Source organism: Pelodiscus sinensis, chromosome 4, assembly GCF_049634645.1.
Source record: "Pelodiscus sinensis isolate JC-2024 chromosome 4, ASM4963464v1, whole genome shotgun sequence".
Taxonomy (NCBI): Eukaryota; Metazoa; Chordata; order Testudines; family Trionychidae; genus Pelodiscus; species Pelodiscus sinensis.
Window position 1 is genome coordinate 115,699,057 of NC_134714.1, and position 19,053 is coordinate 115,718,109.

At 44.9% G+C, this 19,053-nt stretch overlaps 1 protein-coding gene and 1 long non-coding RNA gene across 2 annotated transcripts in view; one reads left to right on the forward strand and one right to left on the reverse strand.

Moving 5' to 3' along the window:
• The first annotated feature begins 10,883 nt into the window (after positions 1–10,883).
• LOC142829243 (uncharacterized) lies at positions 10,884–17,402 on the forward strand. The gene is made up of 2 exons (XR_012903670.1): positions 10,884–12,749; positions 14,238–17,402. It is a non-coding gene; the product is annotated as an uncharacterized LOC142829243 (long non-coding RNA).
• The window catches only part of TSPAN32 (tetraspanin 32), a 75,367-nt gene continuing 71,631 nt past the window's right edge, over positions 15,318–19,053 (reverse strand). Inside the window, exon 8 of the mRNA XM_006134912.4 lies at positions 15,318–18,537. Within this exon, the coding sequence (XP_006134974.2) occupies positions 18,442–18,537 (96 nt within the window). The 3' untranslated portion in view covers positions 15,318–18,441. The remainder of the gene's footprint in view (positions 18,538–19,053) is intronic.

Sequence of the window (19,053 nt, forward strand, 5' to 3'; positions counted from 1 at the left end):
TGCCACTGTCAGGGAGCAAGAGGAAAGCACCCAGCATGGGCCACGCATTCCTCTGCCCCATGCCCTCACCTCCCCCGCCAGGAGGGTGAGGATTGCAGGCCAACTGTATGTTTTCCTCTCACTCCATGAGAGTGATGGGAAGGGGAAAAGCAAGCAGCATCCTGGGGAGTGCGGTGGGGTGAGGGGGGTGTTCAACCCCTCCACCCTCCTAAATGGTGCCCAGGGGGGGTTGGGGCTGGGCCAGTCCTGAATTGGTGGAGGGACTGCACCCACAGAGAACCCCTCCATTTGGCCCAGCCATGCCTCCAACATGCCTATGCAGCCTCTGGGGTTTCTCTTCTATCTTGAATTACAATATTGACTAATGATATTGGATATAATTTGAGATGCCTCCATGGACCTGAGTTTCAGAACGTGGGTCCTCAGCACTTTCTGAAAATCAGGCCCATTTAAGATGTTTCTGATTAGGCGCTCCGTATCACCAGCCACTCTGAAAATCTTGATTTTTTTTTTAAACAAGGAGGTCTTGGGTAGTAACAGAATTTTGCTTGCTAGCCAGCACCAACAATATCAGTGAAAACTTTTGATTATTGCAGCTATGCAACGATACCAGTGGACAAGAGGGAGAAGCCTTCCTGCCTTCCCCTCACGTATATCTATACACATGTGCATGTATCTGAGGAATAGACTAAACGGGAGTGAAACTGGATGTGACCAGCTATTATCAAGTTTCTCAAGGATCAGGCTATAAACACAACATATTGAAAATCTGTTTATTTAATGTTATGATTTGACAAATCAGGGGGATTTTTTTCATGATTGCTTTGGATTACAAGGATTCTAATTCAATGGAGTACATTATGATTATTCATGGTTCAAACGGTAGTCTCAGGTTTACCCTTTTTCCCTCCCTCATTAATCTGTTCTGAAAATACTCGAAAAATCCCGACATTCTTAGCTGCAACATTTCTGAATAAAATTTGTGAAGAGCTTTTGGTTAAATTTCTAATCAATTAGCTTGGCTGTCACATTTTCTTTGCTATGGGAAATGTGAATGAAATAGCCTGGATTTCCAATTACCTTGAGTCTTACAAAAACACAAATACAGAAAATCTTTAAACAAGCCATCTTGGTATCACATCAAAAGAGTGTGTTTTGGAATTTTCAGAAATTCACATTGCAGTCGGTGGGTCTAAATCCCACAACAAGAATAATGGCAGACAGTACTAAGATGTTGGGGTCTAGCCCAGGGGAAAGGCTTGAGATTAATATCAAACAGCAAACTGTACATGATACACACTGTACATTCATTAAAAGTAGATTCATGAGGGTGTTTTATTGCAGGGCAAGTGTTGCTATCATGCTGTTTACTTGCAATATATTATTCAGACGCCAAGGCTATGGCTACACTGTAGCCTACTTCCGGAAAAGCTTATGCAAATGAAGTGTGGCATTGAATATTGCCATGCTTTATTTGCATAATTAATTAGCAGCCACTTTTGCACGAAAAAAACCCTCTTGCGCAAGAGCTGTTTTTCCTCTTTTTTTCAGGAAGAACCGCTCTTGCCGTCTACACAGCTCCTTTTTGTGCAAAAGCCACTTGTGCAAAAATGGCTGCTAATTAATTATGCAAATGAAGCATGGCGATATTCCATGCCATGCTTCATTTGCATAAGCTTATCCAGAAGAAGGCTAAAGAGTAGCCGTAGCCCAAGATTCCCTGTGTGCTGTATAAAGTTCCAGTTAATCATTGGTCCCTGGCAAACAATAGGGACAAAGCTGGAGTTTGAGTTTTGGGGAACCTATTTGCTTGTCGCGCTTTTTAAAATAAATACTTCTGGTTCAAAGGAGACCATGATTTCATATATCATAACATTCAAGAAGCTTAACAGATCACACAATGGGCAGATACACGTTATTTAATTTGCAATGAATGATACACTGAACAGACAGAACTATAGGAAAGAGATCTTTATTCAGCATGCATGGAGGTGTTACATGCAGAGGGGCCTGTAGTTCTCTGGTAGCAGCTTTGCCCCACCTTACATTCCTGAATCCCTCCTGAAATCTGACCCTCTTTAACTAGTCTAGTTCCTGTCATCACATTTACACGTAAATAGCGTGCCTGCTGCATGGCCATTGGGACGGGTTCAGCATGCTCTTTTAGTAGGTCTGCAAAGCACTTGTCTATTCAGAGAATCAGGAACTGACAGTCTGCCTCACCCCTATCTGTGGCTGCTTTCTTTTGCAGGGAATTAGCTACTCATGGGGTGCTGGCAGAGAGCAGATCTGTTCTAATTATGCTTGGTCCCTGCACAGAAATGTAGAAGGCAGGGGATTGAAGCTTGGATTCTTTCCAGGCAAATTTGTGAGTACTTTGTTACAGTGAGGAGAAAGCCAAGAGAGCAAAACAAAATAAAAAACCTAACTTGCTTTTGCTTGGCAGTGGATGCTCTAGGAAACAACATTCCATCAAAATTACATCCAAACCTCACCCAAGCAACAAGGCAGGGTAAATGAAGACACCACTACCACTAAGGGGACCCAAGACTTCGCACAAGTAATGTTTCACATACACGCATTTGCTGTTGTGATCATGCTGACACTTTCCCTGCAAGTGGAAAATCTCCCATTTCTAATGGGAATGAGTTTCCAGAGTTTGTTTTCTGTGAACCATATGGAGCAGCTGGCTCTTCCTTGGAAAATCCTCTATGCTCCTCATTTGCAAATTCAGCTCACTCCCAATTTTATCTTCAGCATTGTTTTTTGTTTGTTTTTTTCTTAGGAAAAATGTAGCTCTGCCTATTTTTTTCTGTTTTTAATAAAGACAACTACATGCTGTCTGTACAATCTGTCTCCCTTGCTACATTTAAATATTTATGTTGGTGTTTCTATGATGACAGTTGAGTTTCGTGTAATGTGAAGTAGGGAAGTATTGGAGCACAACTACCCCACGAGGAAGTTAGAGGCTTCTTTTTTGCTCAACAAATTTTCCCTGGCAGTTTTTTTGCTTGACAAAACCCTACTACCAGCACTTAGTGCTTTTTTTTTGTAAAAAAAAAAAAGAGTGAAGTTGGAAGGTATAATTAGTGTCACAGACTGTGTCTGATAGTTTTGAAGGGAGAACTGCTTTCAGAATAGTTATAGAAATGTAGCCATGTTAGTCTGGTGTAGCTGAAACAAAATACAGGACTATGTAGCACTTTAAAGACTAACAATTTGAAAGATCACTTTCAGAAAGCAGTGATCATTGGAGGAAGCCATGGTTTCCCATGCTAGGATACATGAACTCCCAGGATAAGTCTCCAAAACTACCTGAACTGTTTGAGCCTAGCCCTCTCCCTTCAGAAAATTGAGCTGGAAATCACAGGAGCACAAAATTTCCCATGAAATCTGAGGCACTTTTGATTCCCCACTGTAACTAAAAAGAGAAATGGGGGGAAGAGAGAAATAACATCACTATTTCTGCAAGATTTGGATCAACTGTGAGTTTATTAAAATGGATCACTCCTTCAAAACACTGGCGTTCTACAGATGGAAGGGAAGCCAGTTGTATAACAAATGCATAATCAGTAGGAACTAAGGGCTACCAGGGATACCATAATTGCTGCTAATGTCAAAACTATAGAGGTTGTGGCCAAAAAGGGGACGAGTATGTCTACAAACAAATAGGGATAACTGAAGAGTTAAACAAAAACATGCCTATTAGGCTTTGGCGGCAAAGAGGGGATTTCTCTCTTTTCCGAAATATAAATAATGTAAATGAAGGTTAAAGTGAAATCTGCAAGGAAATGTGCCAAGAGCATAGTTCATTATTCTGACTAACAGATCTGAGGAGGAGCATTGTGAGGTTATCCCATAGGCAGATTTCTGGGAGTCATGGTGTGATTCAAAGCACCCTTGTTTTCTCATTCTGTGTGTTACTTTAATAATATCTGCACAAAACATGCCTTGTGAGATATTATTTAAAATTAACACACTGACAATAGTCTTGCTTAAATGTAAGTACTGAACACTTATAAATATCAACTGAAATTGTGATACATTTTGGGAGGGACTAAACTCATTTCTCAAAATCAAAGGACAATTTGATGCCTCTGGTTATTAGGGATGTTGCCATTGGGTTAAATAGGTAACCGTGTAACTGCTGAAAATTGCAGTGGTTACATGCTGCAGGCTCTACAGTATAAAGCTTTGATAAGCTTTATACTGAAGAGCTCACAGTGAAGCCTCCCTGGAAGCAAGGCTACAAGCCTCTGCCGGCCTGGGTCCCAGGGAGGTGACTTAATTGCTATAGTGAAGCCTCCTCCCCAGAAGTAGAGCTGGTAGCTCTTGCCCGCCTGGCTCCTGATGAGATAGCTTTGCTGAGTATAACTGACATCATTAACTGAGAAGCATCAGCTTATCCGTTAAATGGTTAGTTGTCTACACTCAAATATCCCTACTAGCTAGGTGTCATTAGTTGATTGGCAATTGCCTATCAAGTGGCCATTCTTTGGCAATGACGGAGAGCAGGAATAGATCCATCTGCATTTTAGCCAACATAATTGAATCTCTTTCGCCATGGGACTCCACATCCCCATCGTCACTGTTAGTAAACACTGTAGCTAGGGGTAACCTTTCGGAAAATATTTCCAAAGGTGACTGGACTATAACAATAAGGGGAAAAACCACTCCAATCTATAGTGCATTCTCTCTTTCCTATGATAATAAAGGAACCTTATATGGTTGCTGGGTACACATGGTGAGGATTTTACCTTGAACCAAATCTAGCTTGTTAAGTTTTAGCCACTAGGAAAGCGTTTTATCTTTATTTCTTTTGTAACCATTTCTGAGTTTACCTTATACTTGTACTCTCCATTGGTAGTTAAATTTGTTTTATTTCTAATCTAAAATAATGTAGTGTGGTATTTAAACTGAACTGTTTGATTATTCTAGTCAAAATAGCAAACTGTTAAATAATACTGACCCTTTACAGGGGAAACAGACCTTTCATATCAGATCTTCCCAGGAAAATGTTGGACAGTGCAGACACTTTTTTTAGAAAATTCAGATCTGGCAGTGTGTTGGGATCACCCAGAAGTAGTAACCAAGGCTGGTGGAAGCTAGAGTGTGACTCAGTGACTGGAGTGATGCTGACAGGTTGCTGGGGCCAGAATTACATCTATACCCAGACACTCAGGCCTAGTCTATACATGGCAAAATGTGTAGCTGGATCCGGTTTACCTTAAATCAGGCACACACAGCGTCCACAGTGCAGGAGGCTGATGGGAGCACATGCTCCCGTTGACTTCCCTTACTCCTTGCAGAATGAGGAGTACTGGACACTGATGGGGGCTGCCCTCAGCATTCAATTTACAGGTCTGCATTAGACCTGCTAAATCGAAGGCTAGAAGATCGCCCTCCAAAGGGTCAATCTTCTTTCTCGTGTAGACATGCTCTCAGGCTATGGCTCAGGCGGGTCCACACCTCAAGCACGTTTTTGCGCAAGAAAATCGACAGAGGGCTTTTGCCAGTAGAGTTATTCCTCTCCCCATGAGGAATAACTCCTTTTTGTGCTACAACTCTTGCACAAAAAGGCAGGTGTGGATGCTCTGGAGGGTTTTTTTTCGCAAGAAACCCTATCAGAAACCCCATCTTGTGCAAGAGTGTCCATGCAGTGTGGACGCTCTCTTGAACAAAAGCACATTGCTTTTGCAATTCACTTTGAGGTCCAGATGTGCTTTTGCACAAGAAGTTTTTGCGCAAGAACTCTTCTGCAAAATGCTTCTTTGCGCAAAAACCCTGAAGCGTAGACAAAGCCTCAAGCTGTGAGCTGCATGCTGTTAGGCTGTTTGTGAGCAGCCCAGGTTGGGAGCTACAACAGCAAAGCATCTGAGGCATCCTAGCTTGTGGGGTAGGCGGCAACAATTGTTCATTGGTCTGGATTGCATCCTGGAATGTGCCATACAGCAGATGTCAAGAATATGTTTATTAGTTGGAAAGCACAAGCAGCGTCTTCAGCCTTGTCCAAGAAAAAGAAACAGTCCCTGCCCTAAGGAATTTACAGCTGGAATAAAAGGCCAGCATAAAGTGCACGAGTAGATCAAGATCATATCTTAAAATCTCTTCCTTTCCTTTCTTTTTTAACTATCTAGTATAATTTCTGGACCTAAGCTTAATAAACAGTAGGCTTCCCAAATGGTGATTTTCACTAATATGTTTGCTATTGAAAATGATTCAATGACTCCTGTGCAAATAAAATCACCTGCCTTTTCAGAGTGGCTGTGAAGACACACCTGCTCCAAATTCTCATTCAAATATTTGAACTCATCTTGGTGACTTTTGCTTTTAATGAACAATACTGCAGATAAAAACATTGAAACAAGAATATTCATTTGATTGGCAGGAATAATCATTAACATTTTTTCCTCTATATTTGTCCAGCTCAGGGAGACAACACTTTTTATATAAGAAAAGATATCTTATTGGTGGACAGGTCTGGGGTTTACAATGTTGGAATTTATAACATTCCTTCAGGAACATTCTACTCCAGAACTCTCACAGACTGAATAACAGCCTTATATTTCTGCCATATAAAGAGAAGTGTTCTTATGTGCTCTTATGTTTAACTTTTTTGATGCTGGTGATGTCTAGCTCTCCCTAAGCACTCATTTATTTGGCAGCCTGAAAGATGCCAGTAGACTAAGATTAGCAAGATAAAGATAGCACATAATTTTTCATGGAACTCTGCCCTGAGTTCTCTCACCCAAAATTTGATCTTCATTGTATCTTCATTCCTATCACCACATGATAAAATAAGATCAAACAATCCAAAGTTCTTGAAACCTTTGCAAGAGCTAATTGGATTTGGAGTATCTCTCAAATTTTGTAGTTGAAAACACAATCTAAAGACCATGCTGTCCTAGAGCCCATATTGTCACTCCAATAGACCCATAACTTATAACTTATTGTGGGTTTGAATAGCCAGTTCTAAAAGTGTTGTATTATGCAAGCAAGGTAGTAACAAACTTCAACAGAACTTTATTTACCAAAAGTGGAATCTCTTTATGAAGCTGCTGCAGCCCTCTGTAGCTATCACTCAGCCCCTGCCAATCTTCTCCCCCTCCTTCCTGTTTCCTGTGCTTCCAGACTCCCAACAGCCAATGCTTCCAGTTCTAATAATTACAAGCCGCATGTAAAACACCACAAAAAGCTATATGTATATTTCCAAAGTGTACTCTCTCTTCAAATTGCCTCACCATTTTTTTCAGTACTTTTCTCCACTGTTCTACCGGTTGTAACAATTTGATTGACAAATATGATATTTACTACTAGCTGCTAATGCTTCCAGAAGAGGTTCTGTCTTTTAAACCCTTTCTTGTAACACAAGGGAAATAAATAGCACAAATAAGAGAGGTTGGCACTACCAATTATTAAGGTTTGCTAGTGTAGACATGACCCTAGTGACTTCCCATTTCAAGAACATTTTCAGCTGCTTATAACTTTGCCAAATTTTACTTGTTAGAGCAGAAATTTCCCAAGCCTGGTATCTGCTTCGGGCTGACTTCTTCTGGAATATTTCAGCCCAAACTGTTCAGCTGTTTCTAAGATCAAGGCAGGAGGAAAATGTGTTGTTTTGCAATGTTAAAAATATTCTGGCAAACTTTTTTTAGAAAAGCTCGTGTTCTCCCTCCTACTTTGAAGCAGGGACTTCAACATTGGCAGGGGTGGTCTCTGTGTCATCCCCATGAAAATCTGCCCTTATATGGCCATGTTATATGTCTTTTAAAAATCACACTTCACACGTGTTGAGCAGAGATATTTTTAGAGACCCTGCTCTAGGAATTAATATAGGTGTGCAGAGAAGGAGGCTGTAGTGGGTTGAAAGCTGCTTCTTTCACTGCAGAAGTTGGAAGATGTGAAGTAAGGCAGCAGATTGTAGGAAAGGAAACGATGGTCTCATGATTAATACAACTGAATGCTGCCAAGGGAACTAGATTCTATCCCTATCTTTACCACAGAATTTCTGTGTAACATTGGACAAGTCACTTAAACCAAGCCTTTCATGGGGAATCACTAATTGTGTTTTCTATTTTCCTAGCTCAGATGTGAAGATTTCCTGGTCCCTCACAGGTGCTGCTAAAGTCAATTTAAGCTATGCTTTGAACACAGACAATGCTATATGCAAAATACACTGAAAAAACAAATCTTTCTCTAAGCAACTCAAAATTAGTGGATGCTTTTGACCCTAATCTCATTGTGCCTCAATTCCTTTTCTGTAAAACAGAGATTATAATATCCTGTGACATCACAGGGGTGTGTGAAAATAAAGACATTAATGTTTGTCGAACACTCAGGATATGTCTATACTACAGAGTTCTTTCAGAAAAACAGCCGTTTTTCTGAAAAACTTCACTTATGTCCACACTACAATTGCGTTCTTTTGAAAGAAAACCGAAAGAACAGAGGGGGTTTCCGACATTGGTAAACCTCTTTCTACAAGGAAAAAAACTTTTTCCAAAAGAACTCTTTTGCAAAAAAGGTGGGTGGAGACAGGGAAGAGGAAAAAGCACAGGTGCCCCTCCATCTATAGTAATCACAGCTTACATGCGAGATAGTGTCCATTCAGTGTGGACGCTATCTTTCAAAAAAGGAGATTGCTGTTTCGATGCGCTTTGGCAGTGTGGATGCTCTGTTTCGGAAGAAGTTTTTTCAGAAGATCTCTTCCAGAAAAGCTTCTTTCAAAAGAAGCCTACAGTCTAGACGTAGCCTCTGAGATGCTAACATCATAGGACAATAAGCACTCTGTATTCACAGAAGGGTTTGAATCTTATGCAATAAATAAAGCTTAAAGCCCCAAACTGAAAAACAAAGAGAAAATAAAATACTGACTAGCTATACTTTTAAATTAGCAGCATCTACTCTGTGCACTGAAAGAGGCAGGGGTTCTGTGCGGGGGAGGGGGGAGACAGCATGTGATCAAGTAATTAAAAACTGGACCTACGGAATACACACAGGAAGACCCCATTAAGATTGCAGAGGCAACCTTCCTTCTGGCATTTTCTAACTTTGCAATGCTTGGCTTTGCAAGTTTGATGGTGTATTTTTTTAACCAGGGTTTGGTTTTGCCTATGTAAAATGTAACATAAAAGCCCAAACTCACAGAGAAGAGAAGTCTTTTCAGGTAGCAGTTTGGAGACTGAGCCACTCCTGTAGCTGACTTCTGACCCACAGGCTCTAGGAAGCCTAACAGGCTGCAGCTGCTTCAGAGCCTTGCTGGTTAATCCCTGCCTTTCTGTTGCTGAGCTCCACAGCTTTCTGAGCCAGGAAGTGTACTCCATCATACACCTCATTCATTTGACCCATCTGCTTTCCCTTGCTGGTTCTCCTCTTCAGCCGCAGCATTGGCGCATGCGCTTTCTGTGTTTCCCAGCAACATGGAGTCTGTTTCTGCAGCATTTGCAAACAGGCTTCAAGCAGTGTTCCTTCTAAGAGTTTCCAACCATGAGTGGAGTGTGTTTTGTCTTGTGTGCAAACCATGAGGTCGTGTGTCCTTGTTTGGATGTGTGCCACTGTGGCACCCACCAGTGGTGCTGCTCCCCGAGAAACTCTACCAGATAGTGCTCCCCCCATACCATGCGGCCCTGCTGCCTGAGCAATCTGGCCCCCCCACCACTCGGCCCCCAGCTGTCGGAGCAGCCCCGCATCCCCCACCATGCGGACCTGGCTGCAGCAGCCTTGCCCCCCCATCACGCAGCCCCAGCTATGGCCCTGGCAAGGCTGCTGAAGCAGCCACCAGAGCTGCCCCCCCACCACACGGCTCCAGGAGGAGCAGCTGCCTGTGACATGGCTCCGGCCGCCGGAGAAGCCATGGCCTGCCACGTGGCCCTCAGTTCCAGCCAGGGTTGCCAGATGGTCTCCCCAAAAATACCTGACACCTAGTATTTTTTGGTTGAGAGAAAAAAAAACACGGGATAAATGGCGATTGCAACCCTGCCTCCCAGCTGGGACTCCCAGGCTGGGAGGCGGGGTCACTGTTGGCACTGGGAACCTGTGATTGTGCAAAAGCCTGGTGGGGGCGGACTCCCAGCTTGGGTGGGGGGAGTGGCTGGAAGGCGGGGCCCCATCGGCGCTGGGAGCCTGTGATTGCGCAGAAGCCTGCTGGGGGTGGGGGGAGTGGCTGGGACTCCCAGATACTCCCCCTGTCCCCGCCAGGCTTCTGCGCAATCACAGGCTCCCAGTGCCGATCGTGGCCCTGCCTTCCAGCCACTCCCCCCCACAAGCCAGGCTTCCGTCCGGTGCGCAGCTGGAAAAATCAGAGAATACCGGACATTGCACATATCCGGTATTTTCTGATTTGTGTACTGGACAAAGAGTGCAAATACCGGACTGTCCAGTAGAATACCAGACACCTGGCAACCCTAGTTCCAGTGCTGGGGAAGGGCTGAAGCTAAGCCAGGGCCACGTGGTGGCTGCCTTGCTGCTCCTGGGGCAGGGCAGCTGTCCACCACATGGCCCTGGCCTGGAACAGCTGAGCAGCCACTGTGTGGCTCTGGTGAGGAGGTGGGCTGGTCTTATCTGTTAATCTTATGGAAGCGTAGGGGAGTAGGAGTTGGTGCATGTGAAGAGCTGGCTTAAAAGATAGAAAGGCAGCAGCGTGGTGGGTGAGGGGGGCAGGCTGGAACCCATACTCGTGGGAAGATGGCTTTCATGCCAGCGCCCCACACGTATCGGCTCCCGCAGACCCACTTGCCTCCTACAGAGACATTGTGGGGGGACAGGCAGGAGCGGTGCTGGGAAGGAGCCAGCTTAAAGGCTGGTTCCTCCAGCCCAGCTCTGTGGTGCCTCCTGCTTTCCCCACCCCACCCCACCCCACCCCACCTCCTGGGTCCTCTATTAGTGGCAAAAGCACGGGGGGGGGGGACAGGGCAGGTTGCCACGATGTAGCCCCTGTCTGTGTGGAGTTCAGACCCTCTCAGAGACAGGGGCTGTTGCTGCATAACAGCCTTGTCTGTGGGGAGTTTGGACACCCACCCCAGACTGCAGCTGCTGCCACAGGGCAGCTTCTGTCTGCGGGGATCTTGACCCCCCTGCGGAGAGGTGCTGTGCTACCCCACACTGCTGTCTCTGTATCAGAGGCAGGAGTGCAGGGCAGCAGGCAGGAGTCAGTCTGCGTGGGAAGCTGTTTTTTAAACTGCCTCCCTTTGCGGGCCAGCTTCTGTCTGTCACCCCACAGACAGCGCAGAATGGCAGGCGGCTCCCTGGGAGTGGGGCCAGGAGTGCACTGGCTGCTGGCCCTGCCCCAGGGACTATTGAATAGTTGTGTAACCACTAAATTGTTATGCGGTTACGCAACTATTCAATTACACGCTATCTTAACATCCCTATTGCATTTTTGCCTGTGGAGACATGGCCCTATTGACAAGGGTGACAGATACTGCAACTCTATGCAGTATCTTCAGGGACCACTGTATCAAACTTACGAATGGTTTTACTTGTTCATGAGGGAGGGCTACACAACTCTTACAGCAGTGGTGGGCAGCCTGTGACCCGTGGGGGCTCCACCTGCGGCCTATGGACTCCCTGGCTCTGCCCCTCCCCCACGCACCTCTCACACACTGGGGTACTGAAGCCCTGCACCTCCCCCTCCTCCTCCCACATATCTCCTGATTTGTGCTCCATCCCGCCCCTCAGAGACTAGGAGGCAAAATATAAAATGCTGAGCTTAACCTGACCAGCGGTCTTCATTCTGATTCAGCAAATGGATATGGCTGTCCTTTGAAGGGGAATCCCAAACTCTCACTGACCGGTTGGAAGGGACGTTAGTCTTTCCCTGTGGAACATGGGTGATTTCTGGTACATTTTCTATGGGTCTAACTCTGTTTATTTTTTTTCTGTCTTTTCTCTGTAATGCTTTTGCCCTATTAACAAAGGTGCTTGCTTATAAAGAGCTGTGGGATAACATATGATTGCAGGCAAGATGCTGTTTACAGCCCTCAGAGAAAAGGCAACACACAGCTGCTAGCCATTGGGCAGACTGGCTTTGCTGCGAATATCATTTCACGGTTGAAAGGCTGGAGATCTGTGCAGACTTGCAATTCCCCAGTCAGAAGCAAGTGGGACACGAGTTCCTGCCCAGAGACAAGTGACGTAAGACTGGACTTGGCATGCCTGGAGTAGAATTCATGGGGGAGGAATACACAGACTGTACTCCTGAAACAGTGAAGACAAATAATGATGCTCTATTCCTCCTTATTCACAGTTCAGGACAGATGTATTTAACCACACATTCTTTTAAGCAGATGGAAGCAGACTCACAATTCATAAGATTTCATTTTTCTGTTTCTGTAATGAGGCTCCTTGCATTTATATCTAACAGCCACATTAAATAACTTCTCTGTTTTCATGTGCCTAAAATAAAAGTACTAGTTTAATAATTAACAGTGATTCAATTAATTGGTGCTTTGTAGCTTGCTTTTTTATGACTTGCTACCTCTTCCTGAGTTCTCAAAGTGACTCTGTCCTGTGGGATGCTTAACAAAGTCATTATAAACACAGCATCACTGTCTTTCATAACACCGCCTTCCCTTTCTTCATCAACACTCATAAAAATAAAAGTGATTCTGTTATGTGCACTGCCAGTTTATAAAGCACAGCTTCATAATAAATGATAATACTAGGCTTTTCTGCTGTGTCTTTCAGCCAAGGATATAAAAGCCTTTCCAGTCATTCATCAGTCAGGACTTGCCAGTTGACAGATTTGGGAGGTAGGTATTATTTAATTTCTATCGGACTAATGTGTAAACTGAGGCATGGAGGGGTTACATAACATGACTTCCCGAAGTTTACCCAGCAAGTCAATGGCAATCAGGGAGGGGGTGACCAGAACAAGGAAGAATGTTTCCAGTAGGTACAACCAAGGAGGAATGGGCGATTATACTGGGGGCCAAAACAGCGTGTGGAATAACTTAGAGCAGTGGTCACCAACCAGTAGATTGGGATCTACTGGTAGATCTTGGAGCCTCTGACAGGTGATCCTGACTGGTCTGGCCACGAGGCTACCAAGTGCCAGCAAATGAGCTGCTCCTCCCTGCACTGCTGCTCATCTCCTGCCCTTTGCCTTGGAGCTGCCTCTCCCTCCCCCCATCCGCACCCCCGGGAGCCTCCTGCTTGCTGCGCAGAGCAGGAAGGTAGAGCTGATGTCAGTGTGCCCCCTCACGCCCTGTATGCTACCTCCACAGAACAGAGCGGGGGCACAACAGAGCTTGGGAGAGAGGTTGTTTGCTGGCTGCTTTTGAGAGTGGTGCAGGGCCAGGGCAGGGGTGGTGCCCCACTGCACCACCACCCAGGAGCCATCTGTGATAAGCAGTGTCCAGCTGGAGCCAGCTCTGATCCCCTGCCCCAGTCATGAACCCCCTCCTGCACCCCAAGCCCCTGCCCCAGGCTCAGCGCCCCTCTCACACTCCAAATCCCTTAGCCTGTCCCAATCCTCTGCCCCCGCCTGGTGGGAGAATGGGGGAGGGCGTGAGCAAAGGCAGGGCCTCAGAGAAGGGGCGGGAAGAAGGTGGAGCAAGGGTGTTGGGGTTTGAGGTAGGTCCTGGATTGCACTTAAATTCAAAAAGTGATCTTGTGTTTAAAAAGATTAGAGACCCCTGACTTAGAGCAGTCACTGGCTTCTGTAATTTATGATAGCCAATCCCTTGCTTCCTATGGGCTGCTGTGGAAGCATGAACTATGGTGCCATTCCAAGCCCTCCTGTGCTGTGGCATGTGAAGGAGGAAACATACGGCCATTTAGGGATTGTGGGTTGCGTCCCTGACCCCTTGTAATGCCCTTACAGTCTTTGTATCTTGCCACAGTAGCGTACGGGAGCCAGGGTGAGAGGACAGAATCTGTCACCAGGAGTCCTGGATCCCAGTCACTTGCTTGAACCACTAGCCACTACTGCCTTTTAAAACACCTTTTCCAGCTTTAACCCAACTTACTGAATGAAGAGCAGCAGAAAAGAAAGTTACTGTCAATCTTCTGTATGGAAGATTGTGATTGTAAAGGGGGGGGGCATTATTTAAAGGTGGGTATAAAGGGAAATGGGGAAATCATTTGTTCAGCACTGGAAGGGCTGTGAGGAATAACCCAAAGTGTATTTTGATGTACTCATTATTTATATTTGAGGGGATCTGGGATACCCTTTTTGTTTTTGTTGGCCAGGCTGTTGGTGTGATGTGTGTCCACAATTATTGTTGTTGTTTCAATAGATTTTGGGCAAAACTCATTGAGGATTCCTGGCTGAATGTCCTGACTTCAGCAAGGAGGGGGAAACTGGCCACCTTACTGAACAAAAGTCTGCACTCTAAGTCTGCTTCTTGATCAGACACATAACTGGCTGTACTCTAGATGCACTAGACTTCTATAAAAAGGATGCATACCAGATTCCCAATCCCACCACGACAGCAAGCAAAAAGCTTAACATGCATTTCGCAGGAGGAAAAAAATCCCAGCCAGCTCGCTTCCCTGCCCCCTACATCTGCAAACTCCAAAACACAAGACCTCACTGGCACACACAATGCATGGATATCACACCATTTGCAGATGTGACAAATACTGGATACTTGCTTGCTTCCCACAGTGTAAATCTAGTGATTCATGAAAGACTTAATCATTGGGTTTGGGCTCTCTTATTTTATTTATGGAATATAAAGGCGGCTGAAACGATTTCACCAGCCCCTTAGGTTAGAAAGAACAGACTGGTCTTCCCTGGGTAGGCAGGAGAACTTCTTGTGGCTTCTCTGATGTTCGTTATCTGCTTAGTATTTTAAGGTGGGGGGGTGGTGGTGCTGACTTTAACAATGTCATCCTTACACCCAAATCTAAACTACTATAAAAGGAGAGGTGTCCATCACACCATCTGTCACAGAGAACATTTGAGAATACACTGGGAGACCTGAGAAGTTTCTAGAAATCTAATATATACTAGCAGCTCCCTCGGGCGTGTTGCCCCACGTTCCCCTAGCGACATGTCCTGGCTCTCCCACAGGGGCAGGCCTTTGTGATGCCGCAATGTGCCTCGGGAGCTAGAGTTACGAGGGGTTTGACTCGCCAAATGGGGGAACTGTGGGCAGCGTCCCAGAAGTGGTGTCAGAAATTCGGTGGCGGGTACCGCTGCTGCTTGTCCTGCCCTTGTTGCTGGCCCCTGCCCCAGCCCCAGCCCCCCTTTCCCTGGCTCCAGGCTGTCCATGGCAGCAGCAGCAACTTCTGCTGCCTTGCCACCAATTTTTAGGCGATCCTGAGGTGGCAGCTGTGATCTCAGCTCGGCCCTACATGGTGAGGGGACCTGGGGTCCTGAGAATTGGGGGGGCACTATCTGAAGGGGGATCTCGGCCACCCTATGGTTGCTGGGGGAGTCTGGACTGGCCGGGGGTGCGGAGCTCTCCACGTGCTGGAGCAGGTAACACCCTGCGGGCTGTTGCTCTTTCCCGTCTTACTCTCAGTGAGAGGTTTGTGGGGTGCCCTTTGCCTTGTTCTTCCTTGTGACTTCATCCATCGGCCCATCTACCCTACACTGGACCCACCTGTGGTCCCCCCTTCAGCCCTGGGTCAGCCCAGGGAGCCTGCGCAGAACCCGTCCCTCCCCCCTCCTGGGCCCAGGCAATGTCAGGTGAATCTGCTAGTGTTCATTAAATATGGTAGTTAAATAGATGTGACAAAACAAGTAATGAACTAATTGCTCTTTAAACAAATAGGCAAATCATAATCTCTTCCTCTTGCATTTTGTGAGGTCAGACTTGTACTAGTTCTCCAGTCACCATGGAATCTTCCAGCCAAAAATAAACAAAAACTCCACAAACCTTCCGTCCATGTTCTTGACATGTAGTTAGATGCTCACTTGTTCTGTTTTAGCTTGCTTTATTCCTTCCAAATTACTGGCTCCTGATCTAAGTCCTAGTTGGTTACTGGTATGGGGAGGTGGATTACTGTAGCAACAAAGAACAGAAGCAGAGCTGGCTGGCCTGTTCCCCTTCCTCAACGCTTGATTCAGACATCTCTGTCTTTCACTGCTAGGATGTGCTTGTATGCCAAAGCGACTGCCAGCTGTATGCAGCTTCTCAACACCAAAAGAAATATTGTCACACCTCGTTATACAAACATCACAGCCACCCAAACAGCCCTGTGCGCCTGCAGGAGTGAAGGAAGGTAGCATTTGGACAGGAAATAATTTTTTTAATGAAGTACTCAAGAGTCACATGACCTTCTAGCTGGCCTTTGGGATAAGCATAGCATTGGGTTTGACAATGTTACACAGAGAACATCAATTTAACTGTGTAATATGGCATTACAATTGTCTATCATACACTTAAGAAGTTGATTGAAACAAACAGTGGGGCAAATCTGCAGCTGAGGATATAGATCCTATGTGTAGAATTAAAGTAATCTAAAACGTTCTGAAATGGAACCTTGCAGTTTCAGCAAAGGGCCTTGCCAACGAGAGCTGTGATCACAAGATATTTCCTATAGTTAGGATAATGTTTCCCTTTTAAATTAGAAATGTAACCACGAGAAATAGCTAATTCATCATTAACAACACCTTGTTGTTTTATGCTAAAGAAGGTGATATGTCAATTAGCATACTGAACAGCCGAAGTGAAGTAAAAATCTTTATGGTGACCCTATCCAAATAGCTATAAGGATGAAATGACCATAACCGGTGATAAAGAGCATGGCTAGTAGATGACTTTATCAGTTAAATTGTTTCAGGTTATCTAACCATCTTGGTATATAGCCGTATATGGCTGTTTTGTCTGATTGTTTCATTATTGGTGTTGAACCAAGGAAATGGGTCAAGTAACTTCATATTGCTGCGTAATGAACAACTACATCAAGGAATGCCATGAGACTCCATATAAAGACAAGAGGTTGAAAGTGGATATCTCTGCAAACTATAATATGCTGATGGAACTGCAGCCTGGGAAAGGAGGAGGAACTATGCAAAGTTACTCAAGATATATTACAAGAGAAGCCTACAAGAGCAGCTTGTGGAAGTCAACTGCTGACTGGAGCCTGCACTAGCAATTGTCTTTTAAAAGACTATTATACTAAATGCAGCAATAGCGGCAAAGGATGTTGCAAGCTGGTATATGACCAAAATGTATAAAATGTATAGTGCAAAAACTGGTATGTCCTAAGCTATCCTGTCCTATAGCAGAGACGCCTCTCAGAAAGATTAAGAGTGATTGTCCTCACTAGGAATGCGAAGGACTAGTCGACAGGATAGCCAGCTAGTCACTCCTTCCCCCCCCCTCAAAGTGGCAGCACCGTGCAGAGCTCCAGTTCAGCCGGGGACTCCTCCGCTGACCCCGGGCTCCATGCAGTGATGCCACCTTGAAAGGGCGCCACAGAGTTTCAAAACAGCAGTGCCTCACAGCCATCTACACAGCGCTTTTTTGCGCAAAAACCTCTTGCACAAAAGGGAAAGGAAGAGGAAATGCAAATAAGTACAACATATGCAAATGAGTGCTCCATTTGCATTTTCTCTTCAGCAAGGGTCTCATAGTTTAGACAACGCTTTTGAGAGGAACAGTGCCTGGTTTTTCAGAGCACTCAGCGTGAATTTATGTGATTGATTTTCTTGTGATACACTGTAAAATCCCATGTTAAAATAAATCTTTTTTTACTTTCCAAAATTTCTTATTTGCTTTTTAAAATCTATTTTGGTCGGTACATTTATAAATTACTAAAGCTCTCTAGTGCGTGTTTTTGTTCAGGAACAAAATGGACTATGGGAAACTTGTAAATCAGTTAAATTAAGTTACTTATTCCATGTGCGTTCTGATGTATTTCTTTCTTCCAGGGGAAATTAGTTATTTGGAGGGGGGAGGGTAGGCAAGGTTGCTGAATGTGAGTGGTTGCTTTGCTAGGGTTTGTGGAGTTTGATTGATTTGGTGTGTTTGTTTTGGCAGTGGCTGAGTGGACATTCTCCTGGCTGAGAGTATTAACTAGACTATTTTTCCTTCTTGATGGCATTTTAGTTTTTTTGTTGCTAGGGTCTGTTTTAACACCTATCCCAGCTAGACAAAAGCCAAACCCTAATCTAATCATTTCTTCCAGTGCCTGAAAAAAGGCTGGTTCTTCACAACCGTCCACATCTCATACCAATGCTAACCAGGCCTGTCTGTGTCTCTGCATGGCCCTGATTCCACAGCTCGCTGCCTGTCACATTTCCTGCCTGTCTTTCAGAAATGTCACATCTTCCTGCCCTGTGCTACCCCATGATCATTTCCACTAGTCAGCTGGCAATGCAGAAAAAGCAGGTAATGCAGTAAATGGAAACATGAAGGTATCCGGTCCAAGCTCTAGTTGCCTAGCCACCAGCTTCTTTGGGAACTCTGTGGATAACTTTCAGATGGTTTCCCAATTCAAAGGTTGGAAATCCTTGCTGTGGTGGGAAAGCGGGACAACTCTTTTCTAGCTCTCTCTCAGAATGTATTTGCCTTTCCGGTCCAGATGGTTGCTGAAGTGGATGGAGAACCAGAGGAATGAAGTTAAAATCATCCCATAAACCTAAGGCAAGGAATCAGAGAAACAAAGAATTAAATATCAGGACTGATTGTTGGATGTTACTTTATCAAAACCATTGCCCAGGAGTAAACTCACATCAGTACTGAAGATAATACACAGGTCTCTCTGAGCTACTGTATCAGGCTGTTGCATACACAAAAAAGGGTCATGAAATGAAATGCTAAGGTTGAAATGTTAACAGAGAGAATAATACTGTGGTTAAAGCACTTTCCTGAGACTCTGGAAATTTGAATTCAACTTCTGCTCTTCCACAAACTTCCTGTGTGACCCTGGGACAAATCACTATCTTTATGCCTGAATTTTCCATTTATAAAATGGGGATGACGGTACTTTCTTTTTCCCATCCTCTTCCTGGTCTGTTTAGACTGAAAGTTATTTGGGGGCGGAGACTGGGGCTATGTCTACACCACGGGGTTTTTCTGGGATACCAGAGGTATCCCAGAAAAACTTTGCCAATTCCAGGGAACACGTCTGCTCTTCTGCTTTTTTTGGTGGAAG